General features: G+C 43.6%; 1 protein-coding gene across 5 annotated transcripts in view; it reads left to right on the forward strand.

Moving 5' to 3' along the window:
* PRR5 (proline rich 5) overlaps window positions 1-23,855 on the forward strand; it is a 152,716-nt gene that overhangs the window by 126,505 nt on the left and 2,356 nt on the right. For all 5 annotated transcript variants that reach the window (XM_050924962.1, XM_050924983.1, XM_050924972.1 and 2 more), the window contains one exon: window positions 20,828-20,966. In XM_050924962.1, coding sequence (XP_050780919.1) covers window positions 20,828-20,966 — 139 coding nt within the window. The remainder of the gene's footprint in view (window positions 1-20,827; window positions 20,967-23,855) is intronic.

Genomic DNA, 23,855 nt, shown 5'->3' on the forward strand with positions numbered 1-23,855 from the left:
GAAAGACTTGAGGGCTCAAAGTCAAAGTGCTTCAATTCATTAACCATGGCAGACAGGCATAATAAGTATGGATCAGCCTGAACCTAAGGAGGAGCCTATAAAGAATTGAACTTTACCCTCTGTCAGGGTCTGGGGATGCAATGCAGATCAGTAAGGGATTGTGTCACTTCTTATCCTGTAACCCTGGGTTCTTCACAATGTTTTGCTGCTGTAGCTCCCAGCCTGGACCACTCACAGACTGTCTATCAGTATGCAGGTCATACCCTGCATATCTGGGTGCTTAGACAGCCCTGGTTCAGCAGCTCAGACCCCAGCAGCCTGTTTACAGTCCCACAACCCCACTCTGGCTTCCACTAGCCTTGGCTACAACCAGTAAGGTGACCTCAACACACTGCCAATCCTGAATTTCCCCAAAACTGTGTGTTCTGCAGCATACAGCCCATTACAGCTTATTAACGTAACTGGGATTAATATACCCTTCCATTCAAACACAGCACAGAGCTGGTTTATAGTAAAAATAAAACAAATTTATTAGCTGTGGGACATAAGCTAAGTGATGCCAAGTAAAAAGAATAAAGTTAGAAAGGGTTACAAGGAAATAAAAGTGAAAACACGTATCTAAAATCTAAAACTTAAGCTAGTAAGGTACAAGCTTTGGTTAAGATGGTTTCTGTCACCAGTCATTCTTCTTGTAAGCTGTGATTGACTTTCCCTCAGTCAGAACCTTCCACAGAAGTACAAGATGCTGGCTTCCCTTCTCTTCCTAGGGGAAAAGATCTGTGCCTAAGTAGGTTTCTCTCCTGTATTCAGTTCCCAGAGACTTCAACATACACACCCATTCTCAGCTTGTAAGAAAAGATGTTGTATGCACTGTAGTTGTAGCCATGTTGGACCCAGTGGTATTAGATAGACAAGGTGGGTGAGGTAAAGTATTTTATTGGACCAACTTCTGTCTGATAAGAGAGGCAAGCTTTCAAGCCACAAAGAGCTCTTCTTCAGGTCTGGAAAAGGCACTTCCAGCGCCACAGCAAAATGCAAGGTGGAACAGATTGCTTAGCATAAATAGTTAGCACACATTGTAAGGGATCATTCAAGGTGGAGTGGCCTGTTAACACCTCTTCAGGCAAAGGACAAAAAGAAGGGGGGAATGGGTTACAGATTGTTGTAATAAGCTGTAAAATGAGTGTTCAGTTCATGGTTTTTAGTGTCCAGCAGAGTAATAAGTTTTAGCATCCAGGCTTGTCTTTTGAAAGTGTGGTGCAGGTTTCCTTTGAGGATGATGACTGATAGACTCATAGATTCTAAGGTCAGAAGGGATCATCTAGTCTGACCCCCTGCACAAAGCAGGCCACAGAACCCTACCCATCCACTTCTATAACAAACCCCTAACCTGTGTCTGAGTTATTGAAGTCTTCAAATTGTGGTTTGAAGACCTCAAGCTGCAGAGAATCCACCAGCAAGTGACTCATGCCCCACGCTGCAGAGGAAGGCGAAAAACCTCCAGGGCCTCTGCCAATCTGCCCCAGAGGAGAATTCCTTCCCGACCCCAAATATGGCGATCAGCTAAACCCTGAGCATGTGGGCAAGACTCACCAGCCAGCACTCAGGAAAGAATTCTCTGCAGTAACTCAGATCCCATCCCATCCAACATCCCATCACCGACCACTGGGCATACTTATCTCCTGATAATCAAAGATCAATTGCCAAAATTAGGCTATCCCATCATACCATCCCTTCCATAAACTTATCAAGCTTAATCTTAAAGCCAGATATGTCTTTTGCCCCCGCTGCTCCCCTTGGAAGGCTGTTCCAGAACTTCACTCCCCTAATGGTTAGAAACCTTCATCTAATTTCAAGTCTAAACTTCCTAGTGTCCAGTTTATACCCATTTGTTCTTGTATCTACATTGGTACTAAGCTTAAATAATTCCTCTCCCTCCCTAATATTAATCCCTCTGATATATTTATAAAGAGCAAGCATATCCCTCCTCCGCCTTCTTTTGGCTAGACTAAACAAGCCAAGCTCTTTGAGTCTCCTTTCATATGACAGGTTTTCCATTCCTCGGATCATCCTAGTAGCCCGTCTCTGTACCTGTTCCAGTTTGAATTCTTCCTTCTTAAACATGGGAGACCAGAACTGCACACAGTATTTCAGGTGGGGTCCCACCAGTGCCTTATATAACAGTACTAACACCTCCTTATATTTGCTGGAAATACCTCGCCTAAAACCGCATTAGCTTTTTTAACGGCCATATCACATTGGCGGCTCATAGTCATCCTGTGATCTACCAATACCCCAAGGTCCTTCTCCTCTGTTGCTTCCAACTGATGCGTCCCCAATGTATATCTAAAGTTCTTATTATTAATCCCTAAGTGCATGACCTTGCACTTTTCACTATTACATTTCATCCTATTACTATTACTCCAGTTTACAAGGTCATCCAGATCTTCCGGTATGATATCCCGGTCCTTCTCCGTGTTAGCAATACCCCCCAGCTTCGTGTCATCCGCAAACTTTATTAGCACATTCCCGCTTTTTGTGCCACGGTCAGTAATAAAAAGGTTAAATAAGATTGGTCCCAAAACCGATCCTTGAGGAACTCCACTAGTAACCTCCTTCCAGCCTGACAGTTCACCCTTCAGTACGACCCGTTGTAGTCTCCCCTTTAACGAGTTCCTTATCCACCTTTCAATTTTCATATTGATCCCCATCTTAGGTGAGATATAGAGTGATAGCTTTGTGAAGTGTTCACCCACAGGTCATAAGGTGTTTTTGTCTTGTATCATTTTCCTGTGTGAGTTCATTCAAGAGCATAGTGATTGCCTGGTTTCACCCACATAGTTGTTGTTGGGGCATTTAGTACACTGGATGAGGTACACCACATATTGTGATAGGCATGTGTAGGATCCATGGATCTTGAAAGGTGTGTTAGGAGGAGGTGGTATTGATCATTGTGGCACTGGAGATACGTCTACAGATTTTGCATTTGTTGTTCGAGCATCTCATGCTGCTTTGAGTTGGTGCATTCTGGTCCATGGGGAACTTGTTTCTGATGATGAGCTTGGGGATTATTTGAAAGCCAGCAGTGGGGGTTCAGGAAAGCCCCATCCTGAAAGAATTCTTTCCCAGACCTGTAGAGGACCTCTGTGTGGCTCAAAAGCTTGTCTCTCTCACCAACCGAAGTTGGTCCAGTAAAAAATGTTATCTCATCCACCTTGTCTCTTTGTTTCAAGAGGCAGAATGGCCTCATGCTGTTCTTCCCTTCTTGTGGATTTTTTATCCCATTGCTGATTTCTGTGTAAATGGAGATTCCGTTGGTTTTGGTCACACCTTGCTTAATCTCTTTGGAGACAGGTAGATAGCTGCCTTCTCTTTGTCTGGGAGGGAACCTCTTTCTCCCTGTTTGGCCACCGACTTTAAAGTGTAATATTAAGTATCCATAATTTCTCATAGTGTTAATACATACATTTCAGCATTATCTTAATCACGAGTGTGTCATTAGCTTTCAGAAAAGGCCTCACTCTATACACTTTTATTATATAGTAATATTTTATGCAATCAGTTCATTCAATTGCTTATCACTTGAGTATCAGTCCCATGTCTTTATAGATTAATAAACCTTTGTAATATATTCTTTGAAAAGTAAATATTAGACCAAGCTTCTCTCTCTCCTGCTGTTAGCTTGGTAACTTTGTTTACTTGGAATGTGTATGTACCTTTCATTGTCTCTGCCTGATGAGCTGGCTACTGGTTAGAGAAGAAACACATTCCTTTGTCTAGGGCAGACCTGTTTGAAAACTCCCCCCGACATACCTGGTTTACATACTTTAGTCATAATTCTTGCTATATCCGTAACTCTTAATGCGCACTGCATACGTACATCATGGAAGAATATTAATGATCAGTGATTTATTCGTTTTCAAGTGATACATCACAAGGCATATTTTGCAAAAAAAATATTACAATAGTGTATTGGATGTGAATACAAGTGTGGGGGGGGGCAGGCCTGTAGTCCACGAGGATCTGTCTGTGCAGAGACCAACCTGATTGCACCTGAAATTTATTTCACAAACATCTCTTCAGAAAGATTTGGGGACATAGATCGGTTAGCCTGGATATTGCTATGATGAAAGATGCACGCTAAGTCACCCAACTATGCATAGCTTTGTTTCATGTAAGTCACATTAATTATTTAATTGTAATGGTTGCAGTCCTATTCACTGCCTAGAGGAGACACTCACTTAGGAATCAGAGACCCTCCAGCCTGAAAACTATATATGGCAGAAATGTGTACCATTATTTCTAGTGGCCATTTAGCAGGAAAGTGGCTGCTCACTTCTAAAGGATTATAACTAGTGTTTTTAGGGTTTCAGTATAACGTCTGTTTTTTTTTTATTTTCTCATTTTTTTTTACCAGTCTCATGTCTTTTCCTTATTGTCTGTTTTCATAGTCTCATCTTGTCTGAAGTGTTTAATAAAATATGAGGAAATGTTTTCTTGGATTTCCATAGATAAGGGGAAAGCTGTTTTTTTCCTTTATGTGCCTGGTCCTGCCTGAAAAAATCCCATGGCTATCCTTCCTTCTGCAGAAAAGCCATTTTGAAAAAACTCCTCTCTGACTTAATATAAACTATATCTGGGAGTTCCATTGTGCTTACCTTTTGCCTCTGTCTCAATGTCACCATCTAATGAATGAAAGAGTGCAAGAGCAGCTGCTCATATTGAAATTAGAGAGACAAGGAGGGTGAGGTAATATCTTTTATTGGACCAACTTCTGTTGGTGAAAGAGAGACGAGCTTTTGTACTTACTCAGATCTCTTCTTCAGGTCTGGGAAGTGTACTCAAAGTGTCACTGGGCTTGTCTACACTTAAGTTTTATAGCCCTCTAACTTGCTGGCTCAGGAGGGTGAAAAATCACCCCGCTAAGCACAGCAAGTCTGAGCGCTTTAAAGTGCTACTGTAGATAGGCTCCAAGCGCTGGGAGCTAATCCCCTCATGGAGGTGGATTACCAGGAGTGCTGGGAGAGCTCTCTCCCAGCACTCGCGCATGACCATACTCGCACTTCAAAGCGCTGCCACGGGAGTGTTTCCTCGGCAGTGCTTTGAAGTTTCCATGTAGACATAACTCACTGCTAAATACAAGGTGGAACAGATTGTTTATCATAAGAAGTTAACACTTACTTCAAGGGATCACTCAGGGTGAAGGCAAGTGGCCTGTTAAACAGTGGCTGAACAATCTGTTCCAATTTGTCTTTAGCTGTGACACTCTGAGGGTATTTCCCAGACCAGAAGAAGAGCTCTGTGCAGCTCGAAAGCTTGTCTCTCTCACCAACAAAAGCTGGTCCAATGAAAGATATTACCTCACCCACCTTGTCTCTCTAATATCCTGGGACTGAGATGACTACAATAGAACTGCACACAGTGAAATTGACATAAGTCTGCACTTCCTGAGAATAAAGTGAAAGTGACAAGATCTTTATTTCTGCAGCAGTTGCAGGAATCTGGAGCATTTACTTCTGTCGATATCACCATACGCAGCATGTCTACTTCTCCACTCTTGCTACATTGTGAGAGGCAGGGATTTTAACAAACATAGTTAAATGCTTCAAATACTAGCCTTTTCCAGGATACCGGCTACTTAGGAGAAAATGTAGGGCCAATTTTTTAGTGGGCTTCTAAAAATGTGGCCAAAGTGTTTGTGGATGCATCTGTCTACATTTGCAAGAAAGGGTACTTGTACCTTCAAATGAGTAGTTAGACTTGTAGGGCCAGATCCTCAGCTGGCATACATCACTGTAGCTTCCATTGCCTTAAATTGGAGCTACACTGATTTACACCAGCTCAGAATCTGCCCTGTAACAACTATTTTGCACATGCAAGGAGCTGTGCACCAATATATGTGCTCCCAAATACATGTTGGCATATCTGAGAGGCCTGTTGGTAACTTTTACAATAATGAATGGTCAGCTTCCAATAGTTTGAGGTCTTTGGGAAAGAGGGGAAAACTATTTTCTTCCTGCATGTTCGTATCTGGAAAGACATTACTCTGCTTCATCCAGCTCAAGGATAATTTTGTGTCTTTGGATTTTTGCAGACACAGGCACCAACTTTGTCCTTTCCCGGGGGGTGCTCAACCCCCCACTCTGCCTCAGGCCCCGCTCCTACTCCACCAGTTTCCCCAAGCCCTGCCCCACCTCTTTCTGCCCTCATCCTTCTCTTTCCACCCCACCTCTTCCCACTCCATTCCACCCCCTCCCCAGAGCACACCCCACCCTCGCTCCTCCCCCTCTTCCCCAGTGCTTCCTGCATGCCACTAAACAGCTGATCCGTGGTGTGCGGGGAGGCAGTGGGAGGGGCTGATCGGTGGAGCTGCCACTGGGCTGGAGGCACTAGGAGGAGGGGGAGGAGCTGATGAGGGGCTGCCGGTAGGTCCTGAGCACCCACCATTTTTTCCCTGTGCATGGTCCAGCCCTGGAGCACCCATGGAATTGGTGCCTCTGGTTGTAGAAGAGCCCCAAGTATGAAAAACAAAAAATGTAAGTGGATTAGGTTTAGCTCACTTATGGAGAAGAAGCCAAAGTTTAGTTTTTGCCTTGGAGCTATTTTTTCGTTGTTGCTGCTGCTGCTGCTGCTGAGAGTCTAGCTCCTAAAGGTTAAAAAAATGTCAATGTCATCTGCTTTGGATGAAAGTGAAATGAGTCAGCGGAGAAAACATAGAAGGACGTAGCTGAGTGTTTCATTCCAAGCTGGGGAGCATGCACAAATGCTTAGAGGAGGGAACTGGGAGTCAGAACTCCTTGCTTCTAGACCCATCTCTGCTCCTGATTAGCGTGATGGGCAAATTCCTTTACCTCTCTGTTTCTCTGTCTGTATAAATGATGCTTACAGTTCCTCCTAGAGGAGTTTGGAGGTTTAACTTATTATTGTTTAACGCCTTGCGATCCTTGATGGAAGGCGCTCTGGTTGGAATCTGGACCCTACTGAATTCAATGGCAAAACTTGAACTGACTTCTATAGGGCCAGGATTTTACCCAATGTGTGTGGAAACTATTATTATTCCCTTTAAGATATGGCCTGTCCAGGTTTCCAGCCCTGGATTTCGCTGGGCCAGATCATCCGGTGGTGTAATTTGGTGTAGCTCCATTGACCTCAACAGAGCTGTGCTGATTTACACCAGGTGTGGATCTGGCCACTTATCTGGTATTGCACCCCCTCAGTACATGTATAATTGTCATGCAGCTACATCAGTGAAAGCAGTTAACAGGTTCATTGTATCACCCCTCAAGAGGGTTCAGTTCTTGAGCTCCTTCCTATCACTGAAACCAGTAATCCTATCAACCGTCGTTGATCTCCTGCCGATAGAGATTCAGCATGGGTAAATAATTACATTCATTTTCTAGAAAAAACTGTTAACACTAGAAGTATATCACTGACTCCTTAGATATGCCAGTGTTGTCCTTGGTTTCAAAGATTAGGAAGACAGAGAAGAATCTGTTTAATATATCATGTTGTAGTGATATCACTTGTGAACAATAGCCACTGAAAATTCCATCTTTTCACAACCATCATGAGTTTCATTTTTGTGGGTTTGTTATCATTAAACTTTTATGGCTGAGTGTTTAGAAGAGGGAATATTGAATGTATTTAATATGTTTTTAGGGCGTGATCCAATGCCTATTGATAGAATCCTTTAAATATCAGGCCCTCTCTCTTTTGCATTTCAGCACTGTATGAATGCAGAATGTATAGAGGCACAAAAGGTTTGTGGCTTAGATAATGTTCTGACTCTTCAAATTTGGGGCCCAGTCCTGCAACCTTTTAATCACACAAATAACCCTTACCTATGAGAGTCTGGCTTTAATAGCAGTACTCTTGTGAGTAAGGGTTGCAGGAGCAGGCCTTTAGTCATTCAGGATGCATTTTCTTGGCTTTTAATTTTATACTAGAGGTTTATATTGAGAAGGTAGTGTGACAAAGTTCCTCCTCTACCTTTGTGGGTCCTGCACTTATTGGCAGATTTGCTCACCTCAGTGATCTCCCCCACAGTCTGGATCAACTCCTCCTGTGTCTGATCAGGAGTTGGGAGGTTTGGGGGGAACCTGGGCCCGCCCTCTACTCCGGGTTCCAGCCCAAGGCCCTATGGATTTGCAGCGGTCTATAGTGCCTCTTGTAACAGCTGTGTGACAGCTACACCTCCCTGGGCTACTTCCCCAAGGCCTCCTCCAAACACCTTCCTCCTGGTGTCTGATAACACTTGTACTTTTAGTCCTCCAGCAGCACACCTTCTCAGTCTCAGCTCCTTGTGTCTCTTGCTCCCAGCTCCTCCCCATCTGACTGGAGAGAGCTCCTTTTAAAACCCAGGTGCCCTGATTAGCCTGCCTTGATTGGCTGCAGGTGTTCTAATCAGCCTGTCTGCCTTAATTGGTTCTAGCAAGTTCCTGACTACTCTAGTGCAGCCCCTGCTCTGGTCACTCAGGGAACAGAAAACTCATCCAGTGACCAGTATATTTGCCCTCTACCAGACTCCTGCACCCCACTGGTCTGGGTCTGTCACCATAGATACCAATTCAACCAGATAAGAATAAATTCTTTGTGCAAAAGCAAGTGGACAGTGAAAAATACATATACAGTTGCATATCTATTCAGAAACCTGCATGGAGATTTAGCCTCATGATTCCACTAACATCAACAGTGTATTCAAGAACACTCCATTTTTGTTTCTCAAACAAGAGAGCAATTCGTTTTGAGCGTTGACTCTGTACCTTGGAGATAATTTTCATTGGCACTCTAAAAATTATCTAATGGAAAAAGTATTTGTAAAAGGGCAGTTCTCTGGGTCTGATTCACCCTTGTGTTATTCCACTTTTGTGTTGGTTTAACTGTTGAAATCAATGAAGTTACATGCTCAAAACTGAGATAACACAGCAGTGAATCAAGCCTTGTAATTTTAGACCATCATATGTTATTTTAACTACAGTGCCTTCCTCTTTTCTTATGATCAAATCCATCCCTATCACTTTGATTGGCTGTTTATTTCAATCTTGTTATTTATGTGGCCCCAGAGTGTACATCACAGCTTGCATCGCCATAGCAGTGCTATGCTAATATCCATGTCTGAATAACAGACGTTTTTAATGTAGATGTTGTTTTGGGTCTGCCTTGCAGGTTGAAACTGAAAACGAGATAAAAGACAATCTTTCTTATAACTGAATAGCAGCTATTAATATCCCGTGTCTGTCTGTCAGGTAATCATTAAGTGTGTGTGAGTGTGTATGGGCCACTCTCATTACCAGTTCAAAAGTGATTTTTCTGCCCTTGGTATCCTGCTGTTAATTGATTTGTCTCGTTAGACTGACCTCACACTTTGTAAGGCAACTCCCATCTTTTCATGTATTTATTCCTGTTCCTGTATTTTCCACTCCATGTATCCGATGAAGTGGGTTCTAGCCCACGAAAGCTTATGCTCAAATAAATTTGTTAGTCTCTAAGGTGCCACAAGGACTCCATGTTGTTTTTGCTGATACAGACTAACACTGCTACCACTCTGAAACCTGTATTATCTCTGTAGTTTCTGATAGTCATATTAGCCTGCTCTGTTAAGAATTTGCAGTCATTTCTGTATAAATATTCTCTCTCCCCCTCCTGGGATCTGCTGCCTTTAAAACCTATGTAAGGCAGGAAGCACTTATCTTCCTTACCTCATTTCATAGGTGTTCAAGAAAAGGCAAGATGGGGGACTAGTTAACTCAGGAGATAGCTTCTGTATCCTGTTACTAGTCACTTCTAGGGCAACTGTTGAAATTCGGTGCAGGATGGTTGTAGGCTGAAATTTGTTAAAGCTGGTGGCACTAATTAGTGTATTTGGGCCTGATCCTGCAAACATTTCCTACCTTGTATTTTCTTTCTCTATCACATAGCCCCATTACTTTCAGCAGTCTGTAGGACTGAGCCCCTCAATGGCAGGATCAAGATGGAGGCCAAGCACTGAAAGGTGACTAACCTTTTCATGCCTAGATGTGGATCCTTTCCAGGTCAGGAATGAGGCCTGTTGATAGGAGTAGCATGAGGTGAAGCATGCACTGCTGCAGCCTGTTGTTCTGTGACAGGACTTTGTTCTCCAGGGCTGTCAATCCACCAATAGTCACGACTGCTATATTGACTTAAATAGTGGAGAGTCTGGCTTCTGCTCCTATGGTTTCTCTGAGCTTTAGTTCAGAGTTGTCAGGTAACTGTGATATGATTCTCCTCTGCTTCAGCTTCTTTTTGCCTGTGATGGATCTGCACTGGGCATTCTTTAAAGCATTAGAAAATGCACTGCATCTCTTAGCCATCTTTTGCATCCTCCTGTGACAAGACTCAGAGCCTGCCTTTGGAATTCCTGCTTGCTTTGCCCAAATGGATCTGGTAAAAGGCCATTTCAAAAAATGTCCCTTTGGTTTATTAAAAATGTATCTAGCAGTTGGTCATTGTTGAAATCCGAGACCATCTCCATTTGGTGCTTTGTTGTAAAAACTCCATATTCAGCTAAAACATAAAAGTTCAAGTAAGAGTGCTATAGATACTTAATCAATGTCTAATGGACACTTCAGTGCATCTAAACTTGCAGCCTATTGATGCCCAGTAATCGGAGGATACTGTAATAACAGAGCTTTAGTCCAGAGCTGCTGGTCCTTGGTACAATATGTGATTAAAATGGTCGTTTAATAGTTTATGTTTAAAAGGCAAGTGGAGGGCGACTGAATGAGGAGTCCTCTTTGAACCTGAATGTGGATACAAGACTACAGGACACTTTTTTAGGAAATGAAGTCCCTTTTGAAATTAAGCCCAAAAGTTAGTTGCTGTTGATCAGCCATGACCGCTTGAAGTGTAAAAGAGCTTCACTAATATTTTCATTAATTAACATGGTGAGGCAACTAGGGGTTGAGGCAGCAAAGAATTCTGTGGCGCCTTATAGGCTAACAGACGTATTGGAGCATGAGCTTTCGTGGGTGAATACTCACTTCATCGGATGCATGTAGTGGAAATTTCCATAGGCAGAGAGAGAGAGAGAGAGAGAGAGTGTGTGTGTGTGTGTGTGTGTGTAACGAGGTTAGTTCAATCAGGGAGGATGAGGCCCTCTTCTAGCAGTTGAGGTGTGAACACCAAGGGAAGAGAAACTGCTTTTGTAGTTGGCTAGCCATTCACCATTGTAGTTGGCCAGCCATTAGGGGTTGAGGGGGAATCCAAGGAGCAGCTGTGTAGGAAGCCTGAGGCCTGGGGAAGAAGCCAGGAAGTCAGGGGGAGCCAGGAGCTGAGACGTGGTGAGAGGTAGCTGGGACAAGCTAGGGGATAGGAAGTAGCCAGTGGGGTTAGGAAGGTGAGACCCAAGATGTGAGGGGTAGGGTGGCGGACAAAAGCTGAGCACCAGTGTAATGAAGCCAGGAGGAGCAAGCGAAAGGAGCAGACGGATGTTCTGTTCATAGCTAACCTTCTGGTCCATGTATGTTGTGCATCTCACTCAGATGTATCATAGAGAATAAGGATCTGTCACAGCTCTCATTTTGAGAGCCTGGCTGTTTAGTTCAAGTGGTACATTCAATGTCCAAATCAGTCCCTGGTGTTAGCCAAGATGGTGGCTGTCACTTAATTTTTAGGATCCATCATTTTCTGATCAGTGTATCCTGTTAATGCTAAACGCCCCCCACGTAGGTGAATCAGGATCTTTACTGTTCCTTTCAATACCATGCCTATGAGCAGTATCTGAGCTGAAGCTTGGAACTTTTGCGCTCCATTACTTGGGCCAAAAAAGCACAACATGAGCTATGTGAGACGTGTTGGGGGATAGGACACTAGTTTATATTTCCTTGTTTTGCCTAAACAGATGTAACTGAGTTATGTATGTGGAGTGAAGAGCAGTAGGCAGTGGCCTCCCATTTAGGATGTGGGTTATTATAGGATCATTCAAAAGAAAGCAGCAAAGCATATTAATCGTACTGAGGCACTCTGGTTAAAAACTATTATTCCAAAATTTAGAGGAGGTTGATTATGGGGGCACAGAGTGATGTGTGGTGAGGAGCGAATGGAGCCTAGGGTTTGATTTTGTGCTCAGTGGAGAGAATAAATTGTGTGTGGGGATTTGTTTGAGGAGGGATATTGTGCAGTGACAAATGAGTGAAATGGGGACCATGCAATGAGATGATCCACATTGTGGATTCCAGGGCTTGGAAAGGCCTGGCTCACTGAGGCAATAATTCACAAAAAGCAACCATACAGGGGCTGGTGCAGCAAACTCCACTTCTCAGAACCATTCAGTGCTTTTAGTGCTGACTCTGGGAGGAGTTACAGCACCAGTGCCTTCCCCTCACAAGGGAAATACTTAGGCCTTTGTCTCCTCTTCATAAAACAAGTTCCCTAATATAGATAATGATTAGTCCCCTTTTTCAGGAGGTGTAGCAGTCCCTTTCCCTTAGGTGTTAAATAGCATAACTCTTGTCCACTGGATGAGAAAAGCTAAAACTGGTCCCTTTTTACACAGAGTAAATGGTGCACAATAAAATAAACCATCTTCCCTTCTGCACGCCGCAGGGTTTTGCAGATCAGCTCCCCTCAGAGGAGAGAAGTTCTGTGTCTGCTCACTAGAACACAGCTTACAGCTAGCTCCCTCTGTCTTCTTTCATCCTTGTAACGAGCCCCACGTGATTGGCACTAACATGGGAGACACAAACCATGACTCTGTTCACTCTGCTTGTGTGTCACAACTAGAACTGGTCAGAAATTTTCTGACAATGTTTTTCCGTCAGATACCTACCTGGTCATGTGCTATGCTCCTCCAGGCTACTGGGGAGCCCAGTTACCCAGCAGCCCAGGCTCCTGGCTCCTTAGCATCCTGGACTCCCAGCTCCCATACTCCCAGCTCGTGAACCTGCAGTGTTACTAACCAAACCCCAATTTGGATTATTGCATCTTGCCTAACTAAATTCCCCCTCCGTTTACAATTAGATACCTGTGGGCTGATACTCCACTGGTATAAACTGTAGCTATGACAATTTACACCCACAGAAGATCTGTCTCCTCGCTCTTCACTTTCTGTCTTAAACTGTTATCCTTTGTTGCTTTGTGCTGTTACACAGCTGCTGCTCCCTGTCCCAGAGGTAGCTGCATTTCAATGCTGGCTGAAGCCATTCCAGTATCTAGCAATCTTTGCAAAGCACTCTGAGATCTCACTGTTTGAAAATGGTTAAATATAAATGTAAGAGATTATTACTATGTTGTCAACTTTCATGATTTTTTCATGAGTGTTGTAATATTTGGTGTTTTCTTGAACCCCGAGCTCCTGGAGTCAAGTCATTACGTGAGAATCTCAGTTTTCATATAAATAAAATAGCAAGTTTCTAGCTTTCATGAAAGTGTGACCCAAATGTACCCTAAAAGCTAAAAACCCTAAGAAAAAAAAATAAATGTATCATTTGGCTTAAAAATTGTGAGGTTTTTTTCATCTCTTGATATTGGGAGCAAGGAGGGTCTGAGTCATGATTTTTCAGTGCTCGGGGTGGACAGTACTGCTAACAGTTTTTTCTTAACTTGGAATTAACGGCATACATCAACATATAAATAAACTGCACTATACACACTTCATTTAAAAGAAGATAATGTTCTTAACACATGGTGTTTCCATTCTCCTCAAAGAAGTGACTTTATTGAGGTGCCTTTGCCAGCTCTCTCCCCCATCTCCTGTGTTTTCCCCTGGAAGGCTGTAGACATCAGGCTGCACAGGATATTTAATATTGGTAGTTCTTTTTATTTCAGTAGTGTTTAGAGATCCAAACCACGATTGGTCCTATTGTGCTAGGCAGGGTACGAACACACAGTGTGAGACAGACTCTGTTGTAAAGAAGAGCTTGCCATCTAAACAGACAAGACAGATAAAGAGTGGGAGAAAGTTAGTATTATTCCATTTTACAGATGAGGAACGGAGGCAGCAAGAGATCCATTGATGTGCCCCAGGTGACAAAGGAAGTCTGTAGCAGAGCCAGGGATTGAATCTGAGCCCTAGTTCTGTGCTTTAACTACAAGACCATCTATCCTCCCTCTCAGCACCCATTCACTGGCACCAGCAGTGCTACTCCTTAGCAGGTTATTGCAGTCTTGAGCTGGTGGTTTCCACATTTTGTTGGGCGCTCTCTCTCGAATATTCTAGGAGTTAGGTCTCTGGATTTTCATTTTCCCACGTATATTTGTAAGACAAGTGAAACTTGTCTCTGGAAGTAAAGAACTCCAGACATGGCTCAGTGTCCCGGATAAGAACATGCATAATCAAATAGATACATTACTTGTTTCAGTGGATCAGTTGAGAGTACACTGACTATAGATCTATGCTGTAGTCACCTATCCATACATGAAAATATACAATATGGACAGCCCTACATACAACTAAATATAAACCAAACCCCACCAGCCTTCAGCCCACCGCAGAAGCCAGAGGAAATAGTTGGTCTTCGTTGTTTTTCCAGAAGGTTAACCAAGTTAGAACAGCCAGCTGTCCCCCAAAAGCCATAAGGATCAGCACAGGGATGGCTCAGAGCCACTTGCCTCCGTAGGTGCCAGAGTGATACTGAGGATCTTGTGCTTAGGTGATCCTTATGAAATGAGTTGGGTCCTCTGCATCCAGTTTTCAGTGGACAAATGTCACCTGACCAATTGTATGCAACAGAAGTTGGTCCAATAAAAGATATTACCTCACCCACCTGACCAACTGACAGTACTTGCAGGCCCTGCTGGCAGACACAGAGAGGCCTGGGACTGAAAGCACCATGGTGTCAGAAAGCAAGACATGGAGGGTCAGGTCTAGTGGTTGGAGCAGTGGAAGTCATGACTAGTGGTCAGTGTAGTGGCAGCCAGACCAGAAACGGGAGACATGCTCAGGAGCAGGAAAGCAAGAGTAGGGCTCGGAGCTAGGTTAGAGCAGGCTGAAGCCTGTGGAGTCTGTCCTCACTATCAGGCAGGGGAGAGTTCCAAGTGATGCTGGGCAGGCTGAGCTGCTGTTTCTCCTGCGAGGCGTGAATATCTGCCCTGAGAGTCACCAGACCAACTCCTGACTTGTGGATTGGCTGGAGCCTAGCTCAAAAAAGACTCATCACCACATGTGGCTTAATCAAGCTCTAGTTCAGGGATAACTCATCCCCTTGCACACGGATACCACAACACCTCTCACATCGAGGAGGTCCCTCCAATACATACAGGTATATTGGTGGAGCAGGGCACATGCTTATGCATGGTGCTGTGCCTGTTCTTTGGATAAATACAGGGCTCTGGAGCATTCAATCTGGCACTTATTCACACACGAAAAATAAAATAGTTTTACAAGTTTATCATATAGCCTGAAGTCCATCATACTTCTGGTATTAAGAGAGGCTACATACAAATTGCACCACTGAAAATATATATACATTCCACTGTTTAATCTCTAAAGGCACAGTCCCCTCCCAGAGAATTCAGGAAGATCTGAAACAATAGTTTGTGCAGGAAGGATCTTGCAGGTGGTAACAATGTATTTGTGCCAAGAGGCAAAATAAAAGAAAGGTCATCACATCTCCGGAGGGAGCCAGGTGCTCTATGGCTTTTCAAAAAGTATTGAAAAATGTCTGATGACTGAATACAGAGCTGAGGGCTAAGACTAATTGCTGCCTGTGTCAACCAGCTGGAGGTTTAACCTTATTCAAAGATAACAGCACTTTGAAGTCTCTATGCTTAAAAAGTGGGGATGCAAATAAACTAAAGTAAAAATGAGGGCTGGAGATTAATGTCATTCTAGTTCTTGCAAGTGAAAGAAGGAACTTTGTGACTGAACTGGAGGTGAAATTGAACTGTCAGATGCTGTTGTGAAAGGGCTTGTGGGAGGAGAGACGATTCCATAGTGCTAGTGAACTGATCATATTTTTCAAGTGCCTTTTAAAACAGCAGGCAGAATCCTTCTCCAATCCCAGGGGAGATAGCAGTGCTACAACAGAGTATTAGGGCTGCTACTCTCCCGCCGAGATTGGAGAATAATCGCTAATGGCTCAGATACCTCCTCAGTCAACTCCTACTCAGGAGATATCTGAGCCATTAGCAATTATCTTTGAAAAGTCATGGAAGACGGGAGAGATTCCAGAGGACTGGAAAAGGGCAAATATAGGACAACCCAGGGAATTACAGACCAATCAGTTTCACTTCAGTACACAGAAAGATAATGGAGCAAATAATTAAGCAATCAGTTTGCAAACATCTAGAAGATAATAAGGTGATAAGTAACAGCATGGATTTGTCAAGAACAAATTGTGTCAAACCAGCCTAATAACTTTCTTTGACAGGGTAACAAGTCTTGTGGAGAGGGGGAAGTGGTAGATGTGGTATATCTTGACTTTAGTAAGGCTTTTGATACTGTCTTGCATGGCCGTCTCATAAACAAACTCCTATAAGGTGGGTGCATATAACTGGTTGGAAAACCGTTCCCAGAGAATAGTTATCAGTGGTTCACCATCAAGCTGTAAGGGCATAACGAGTGAGGTCCTGCAGGTATCAGTTCTGGGTCTGGTTCTGTTCAATATCTTCATCAGTGATTTAGATAATGGCATAGAGAATACACTTCTAAAATGTGCAGACAATACCAAGCTTGGAGGGGTTGCAAGTGCTTTGGTGTTCTCAACCAGGGATACAGATACCCTGGGGGTACTCAAGAGATCTTTCGGGGGTATATCAACTCGTCTAGCTTTTTGCCTAGTTTTACAACAGGCTACATAAAAAAGCACTAGCCAAGTCAGTAAAAAATATAATTTCATACAGACAATGACTTGTTTGTACTGCTCTATATACTACACACTGAAATATAAGTACAATATTTATATTCCAATTGATTTATTTTATAATTAGATGGTAAGAATGAGAATGTAAGCAATTTTTCAGTAACAGTGTGCTGTGACACTTTTGTATTTTTGTCTGATTTTGTAAGCAAGTCGTTTTTAAGTGAGGTGAAACTTGGGGTACGGAAGACAAATCAGACTCCTGAAAGAGGTACAGTAGTCTGGAAAGGTTGAGAGTCACTGACCTAGAGCTAGACAGGTGTTTGTCCAATCTGTTCTTGAAAACCTCCAATGATGGAGATTCCACAACCTCCATTAGTAACCTGTTCCAGTGCTTAACTAGCCTTATAGTTAGAAAGTTTTCCTAATATTTAACCTAATGTTTTTGGTGTTTCCCTCCCTCCCTCTCTCTCTCTCTCTCTCTCTTTCTCTCACACATTATAACTTTTTGAGTGTTTTTCCTCTTATTTTCTGTTTGCTCAGATATCCACATTATAATTGGTTGAATAGTGTAAAAAAAAGATTTGCAAATATACATGGTGAGTTCGTTCTGATGTTACTCATGAGGTCACACTGAGTTTTTGGATTGCTGGTGGACTCTGTTATAGTTATTAAAATGATTGTGAATCCCGATAGCTTCACAGAATTTAGCCTGCATGAATATTTAAGGAGAAATTCATCTCAGAAGTTTATTCTTTATTGGGATGCAGCTCTGTTTGCTCTTTGTTCATCATTTAAAATCTTTCAGTCATCCAATCAGGGAGCAGAGGTAATAACATGTGACTTCAGTTATTAATCACACAGTACAAGTAGCAAAGAAATGAAGTGAACCATTCAGACATTTTTACAGGCTGAAATTTGTTCTCAGAAGCTATTTGGTGAATATTGACAGATAACAAATACATCTATAAAAATGGGGATCATTTCATGAACAGAAGAAAGGGTATCCATTGGGTAATTCAGGGGTTCTCAGACTTCATTGCACCGTGACCCCCTTCTGACAACAAAAAATACTACATGACCCTACAAGGGGGGACTGAAGCCTGAGCTCCGCCGCTGCCCAGCTGGGGCCAGGGGAAGAGGGGAAACCAAAGAGCTTCAGCCCCAGGTGTGGGGCCTATAACCTGAGCACCATCACCCAACGGTGAAGCCTTTGGGCTTCGTCTTCAGCCCCCGGCCCCAGCAAGTCTAATGCCAGCCCTGGCAACCCTATTAAAACAGGATCGTGACCCACAGTTTGAGACCCACGGATAATTTATTCAGAGTTAATAGTTCAATCTGCATGTTTGTTTCCTTGCTTTCCTTTGAGAACAGTTTATTGATGTTTTTATGATTATTTCGGGGTTACACCAGAGACATACGCTGTAATACTGGATTGATTTCTGAAATCTTTACTCAGGCAAAACTCACATTGGCTTCAAAATTTATGCTATAAGTTCTCGATCCTGCCATGAGATCTGTGTGGGCACAACCCTATGCCCATGTGGAACCCCAGTGAAGTCGGAGAGGGGGCCTCCAGGCAGGTGCAGGAGTTCATGACACAGATGTAGTTGTAAGGTCAGGACCTAAGAGTGAAATTCACCTTTCTGCACAGAGCCTCCGCCACGGGCATAAACTTCACCCTGACTGACTTGAATGGGAGTTTTTCCTGAACAGTGACAAGATTTGGGGGGAGAGGAGGGCAGAGAGCGTGGAAGACTAGAAACAACACTTTCTTACAAGTATTTTTAATGAAAATCATAAAAAACTTTGACTATGTATTTTAAGAGGTTCCATGTTTTACTTTTTTCTCTTAGATGTCACAGTCCTGTTTGTATTGCTTTAGATGGCAGTGACACCTTGTGGTACTGGCCACTAAAGCAACATCTACAAGGTTTTACTAAACATTCAGTCAGGCGGTGCTTGTAGATCACAATAAAAAAAAAAATACAGTGACAGTTTTAATCATGATCCGCAGTGTCTGTTCTTCTGCTTTGGTTTCTGAGAGACTATAGGTCTGATTCTCAAACTGCTGTACGTGAGCAGCTCCCATTGAAGCCAGTAGCTGTAGAGTCAGAACGTCCATGTAACAAATGCATCAGCTGGTTTGTCAAAACCCTCATGTATGAATTTTGGTGTAATATTTGCAGTATGTGAAGCTATCAATGAGTGTTAGGAATTTTGAGGGCATCAGACATCTTTTACGACGGGTTGGCAACCGATGGCACGCGTGCCAAAAGGTGGCACACGAGCCGATTTTTGATAGCATGTGGGGCGGGCTGAGCTGCTCAGCCCACCGCCGCTCTGGGGTTCCCACTGCTGGCCCCTTACCAGCCGGAGTCCCACCACCGGTCCCACTCAGCACCTGCTGAGTGAAGGTACGCCAGGCTAGCAGCAGTCTGAGACCCCAGATGGCAAGGAGCTGGTAGTGGAAACCCCAGAGCGGCAGCGGGCTGAGCTGCTCAGCCCACCACTGCTCTGGGGTTCCTGCTGCTGGCCCCTTCCCTGCTGAGGTCACACTCAGCACCCGCTGCTGGCCTGGGGGAAGGAACCCCAGGCTGGCAGCAGGCTGAGACCCCAGCTGGCAGGAGCCAGTGGTGGAAACCCCAGAGCTCTAGCGGTCAGCCCCCCACTGCTCTGGGGTTCTGGCTGCTGGCCCCTTGCCAGCCACGGTCCCCGCAGCCCCACTCACCTTGCTTCCAGTTGGAGTTTCAGCGCAGGCCCCCCACCAGACAGGTTCCAGGCTTCCGGCCCTGCTCAGCCCTACCAGCTGCTAGCTCCACTCACCTCAGCTGCGGATCAGGGGTTCCAACCACTGACCTCCTGCCAGCCAGTTATCAACTTATAACTCAGAAGCCTGTGTGCAGCTTAAAGTATCTAAATAGGTGTCACCAGACATTGGAAAACTCAGCAAGGATCACACTAAACTAATAAGATCTGCATTTAATTTTAAATAAAGCTTCTGAAACATTTTGAAAACCTTGTTTACTTTACATATAACAGTAGTTTGGTTATATATTATAGACTTAGAGAGAGACCTTCTAAAAAACGTTCAAATGTATTACCGGCACGTGAAGCCTTAAATTAGTGTATACATGAAGACTTGGCACACCACTGCTGAAAGGTTGCCGACCCCTGTTTTACAAGATGCTCTGCACCACGTAGAACAGGGCCCTTGTTTAGAATCTGTAAACCTTTGCTCCCTCAGGACAGGGTCTATGGCAGTGTGTGGAGTACAGACATTGCACGCCTAACTGGCATGGGAATAAATGGCAGTGTAAATGATGAGGCACTGCTTAGATGAACAAAGTAGCGAGCCCTGCATTACTGATTCCCAGGGTATATATCTTACATGGCTTTCTACACACCCAAGCCCTGTATCCTTCATTTACACTGCTATTTTTCATAGTGTAGCATCCTACTGCCTCCTCGCCGCTGGAGGCTTTCCCCACTGCAGAGAAAGTCTCTGTCAGCAAGGAAGGCTCTGGCTGGGGGGAGGGAGGGGTGCAGTGTGGAAAGGCTCCAGCAGTGGAGAGCTACAGTCTCCAGTGAGTGTGGATGCAGCATATAACTACGTGTACCCCACACGCCACTGCAAGTGTAGACAAGGTCTTAGAAAGCACAAAGGATGCCACTTGAGTATGGGCGGGGCTAGTCTCTGCAGTCGCAGCTTCACTGCTGTTGTTACTGAAGCTAGTTAGAATCAAAGCTAGCTCAGGTAGGTCTGCAAATTCTGCAGCCACACCTCCCAGTTGCAGTAGATATACATACCCTTAGACTGTACGCTCCTGGTGGCAGTCTTGTTATGTGTTTGTACAAGTGCCCAACACAAAGGGACTCTGGTCTATGATTGGGCTCCCCATAGGCTACTGCAATACAAATAATAACCATCATAAACCAATGTAATACAGCATGTGTGCTTTTGGCATGTAATGCAATCAGAATACCTGCTGGCTCTCTGTCCTGGTGAGCAATTTGAGCTTGAGACGTTTGGAGACAATATTGATCTTCCATTTTGCTCTTTCTTTCAGGGGGTTCACGAATCTAAAGGAGTGACTGAAGACTATTTGAAACTGGAATCCCTGATACAGAAGGTGGTTTCCCCTTACTTGGGCACATATGGTCTGTATTCCAGTGATGGACCCTTCACACACTCCTCTTGTATTTTGGGTAAGAATAACAGGGGCTTGTAAAATGTCATTGATTTGACATAGTGCAGACAGCGAGCCAGAAAGCTTTATAAATACATCACACTGATGCCCATAAAACAGGTGATTGTCGATGCCAGAAAAACAGGGACATATTGTTTCCTTTATGATGTGCTGGGGGCACAGAAAATTACAGCTGAGCCTGACCAAGCCTCCTCCAGCTTTTGAAACTCTGAAATAAAATTTGTAATAAAAGAAGTTTTATGTTCCATGGCTTGTGTTATGCAGGAGGTTGGACTAAATTATCATAATGGGCCCTTCTGACCTTAAAATCTATGAATGTTTACATCTCTCTCTATACCACTTCCAGTGAAAAGAACTGAACTCAGGGTGCATTATGGACAACGTGAGGTAGAAGGAGAGAGGATGTGCAGATACAAGAAGTGCATGCAGCAATCACTGTGCCTAAATGTAGCCATTTCTGAAGTGGAGCGTTGTGCCTTTTTATCAATATCCAGCAACTTCATACAACTGTTTAGGATAGAAAATGATGGTGAAGGATGATCAAAAGCACTCAGTGTCTTCCATAGAAGGTTCCAGCTAATGTTAGTAGAGGTGGACTTAGGCCAATACTGAATGCTGTTCCATTTGAGTAGTTTGTACTGTTGAAACTCTAGGGAAGTACACAGGCACTGCAAGTCAGAATGGAAAAGTAGTAATTGTACCCATAGTTTTAAAAACAAGTAATTTGCTATCCAGTTTGGATATACTTTAAATTGTGCATTTTCTGGGCAATTGATTTACTCCGTTTTCTCGTATGAAATTGTCAAGAGGGTAGTTCATGTTGTTCACATGAAGCTGAATTGAAAGTGGAATGTGTTGCAACAGGTATTTAAAGAAACAGATCAATTTTATGTGAGTCAGCCTAGGCTGGTTATCTTCACAAAACGATGATTCAAAAGAACCATTTTGTATTCATCACTGCTATTAAAGGGACATGAAACAATGTGATTATTGGGGTTGCTCATTACACCAAGCCCCTAGGGTGTCATAGCATGTCCCGTGATCCTGACTTGGAGCCAAGCACTGTAGGTGCTTCAGCAGTTACGTCTCATTGGTACTAGTTCTGGTGGGGCCCCAAAACCACTCAGACACATGGCTAAGATCCAGGGTATTTTTCTAGGCCTGGCAGAAAAGGGAAAGTTGGCAGATATCTTAGGTACAGAGCCTTAAACAGTTCAAAGTGAGCAATGATCATATCTCTCCTTGGGGCCCTTTTGCACAGGCTGCCTCCCCAGCCACTGCTGTTTCAGCTTCCCTGCAGCACCTCACTAGCCATACAGCTGCCACTTCCAATCAGAACTGAACCACTTCCTTATCTGACCTGGAGGAAGGGGATGTGCAATGGAGAGAGAGCTGAGGGGAGCTGTAGTCTGTTGCTGAGCGGATCCATCATAGTGCCCCAGATTTGACATCATTTAAACATCAGCTTTTACAAAACACAAGAACAATAGAAATATTCCCACAAAAATTTAATACAATTCCAATGAAAGAGTTTTTAAAATAAATAAATATTCCACTACTCTTATTTGAAACCCAAACATTGAAGCACTAAGGCCTTATCTGTACTGGCTGAGTCATCTGCTGGAACTGAACCCAGGTTCAATGGATTTAAAAGCATAAGTGTCTACTGTCTTGGAGCTAATAAACTTGGATCTGATCTCTGTACTAAATCAGAGCAGCCGTAAGCCTTTATTTATGCCTAGCTGTCAAAAGCCCCATGGGCACATTCTGGTAGGTGAGGAATCATTAGTGCATAGTTTCTCTTTGCCGCAGCCGTAGCCCCATACACTGAGATGGTGAAATGACAGGAGCAGCAGGGCAATCGTTTGAAGACCAGATGCAGTAGCTGTATGATTGTTCCTGCTCAAAGCATCCTGAGTAGTAGCCAGGATATGGCCCATAACTAGGAGAACAGTGGAACCTCTGGAAGGATGCTTAATAATTATTTGAATCTTGTATGAATGTTTCATGAAAACGGCACAGTTCCAAAAGGTTCTTAGGTAATGCCAGTAATATAAAATTACTGCCACCTAGTGGTCATTGAATGAAAATGGAGCTGTGGATTAATTGAATTCTAGCAACTAGCTGTAAAAATCTAGAATACTGTGAAACTGAGTTCAGATTTCTTATCCCAGTCATGAGAGAGGTTCTGATATTATTTTGGGTCACACAGCACCATGGCAGTACGTGTAATCTCAAATTAAGTTTTTAAACCAAGATTTTTCAAAGTGATTACACATTTGGGGTGCCTTAAATCAGGGGTTCTCAAACTTAGGGGCCGGGACCCCTCAGGGGGTCGCAAGGTTATTATATGGGGGGTCGCAAGCTGTCAGCCTCCACCCTAAACCCCGCTTTGCCTCCAGCATTATAATGGTGTTATAAATTAAAAACACTTTAATATATTTAAGGGTGGTTACACTCAGAGGCTTGCTATGTGAAAGGGGTCACCAGTACAGAAGTTTGAGAAACGCTTCCTTAAAGGGACTTGATTTTTTCAGAGGACAGGTGACTGGTATATAACTACTCTGGATGGATTTTATATCATTAAATAGCTTACTTATAGTTAGCAGCACCATCTTCTCAATGCACGTTTTTGTTCATCTTGGAGGAGTTCGTTTGGTGAAAGAACAAGCTCAATTAAACCAAAAGAGAGCTCAGCCGCAACAGACACAAGAGAAAAAGCTGAGTCTCAGATCCTCACAGTGAACTTTGACTCCAGTCCTCTCTTCTCCCTACATGTGGGGAACTTCCAGTCACATCCATAGCCATGCACGTCTAAGAACAGAATTTCAGTCCTCGTTTGTCATTAAATAAAAGCACTGTCACAAACTCTGGCAATTTTATCACA

The sequence above is a fragment of the Gopherus flavomarginatus genome, chromosome 1, assembly GCF_025201925.1.
Source record: "Gopherus flavomarginatus isolate rGopFla2 chromosome 1, rGopFla2.mat.asm, whole genome shotgun sequence".
NCBI lineage: Eukaryota > Metazoa > Chordata > Testudines > Testudinidae > Gopherus > Gopherus flavomarginatus.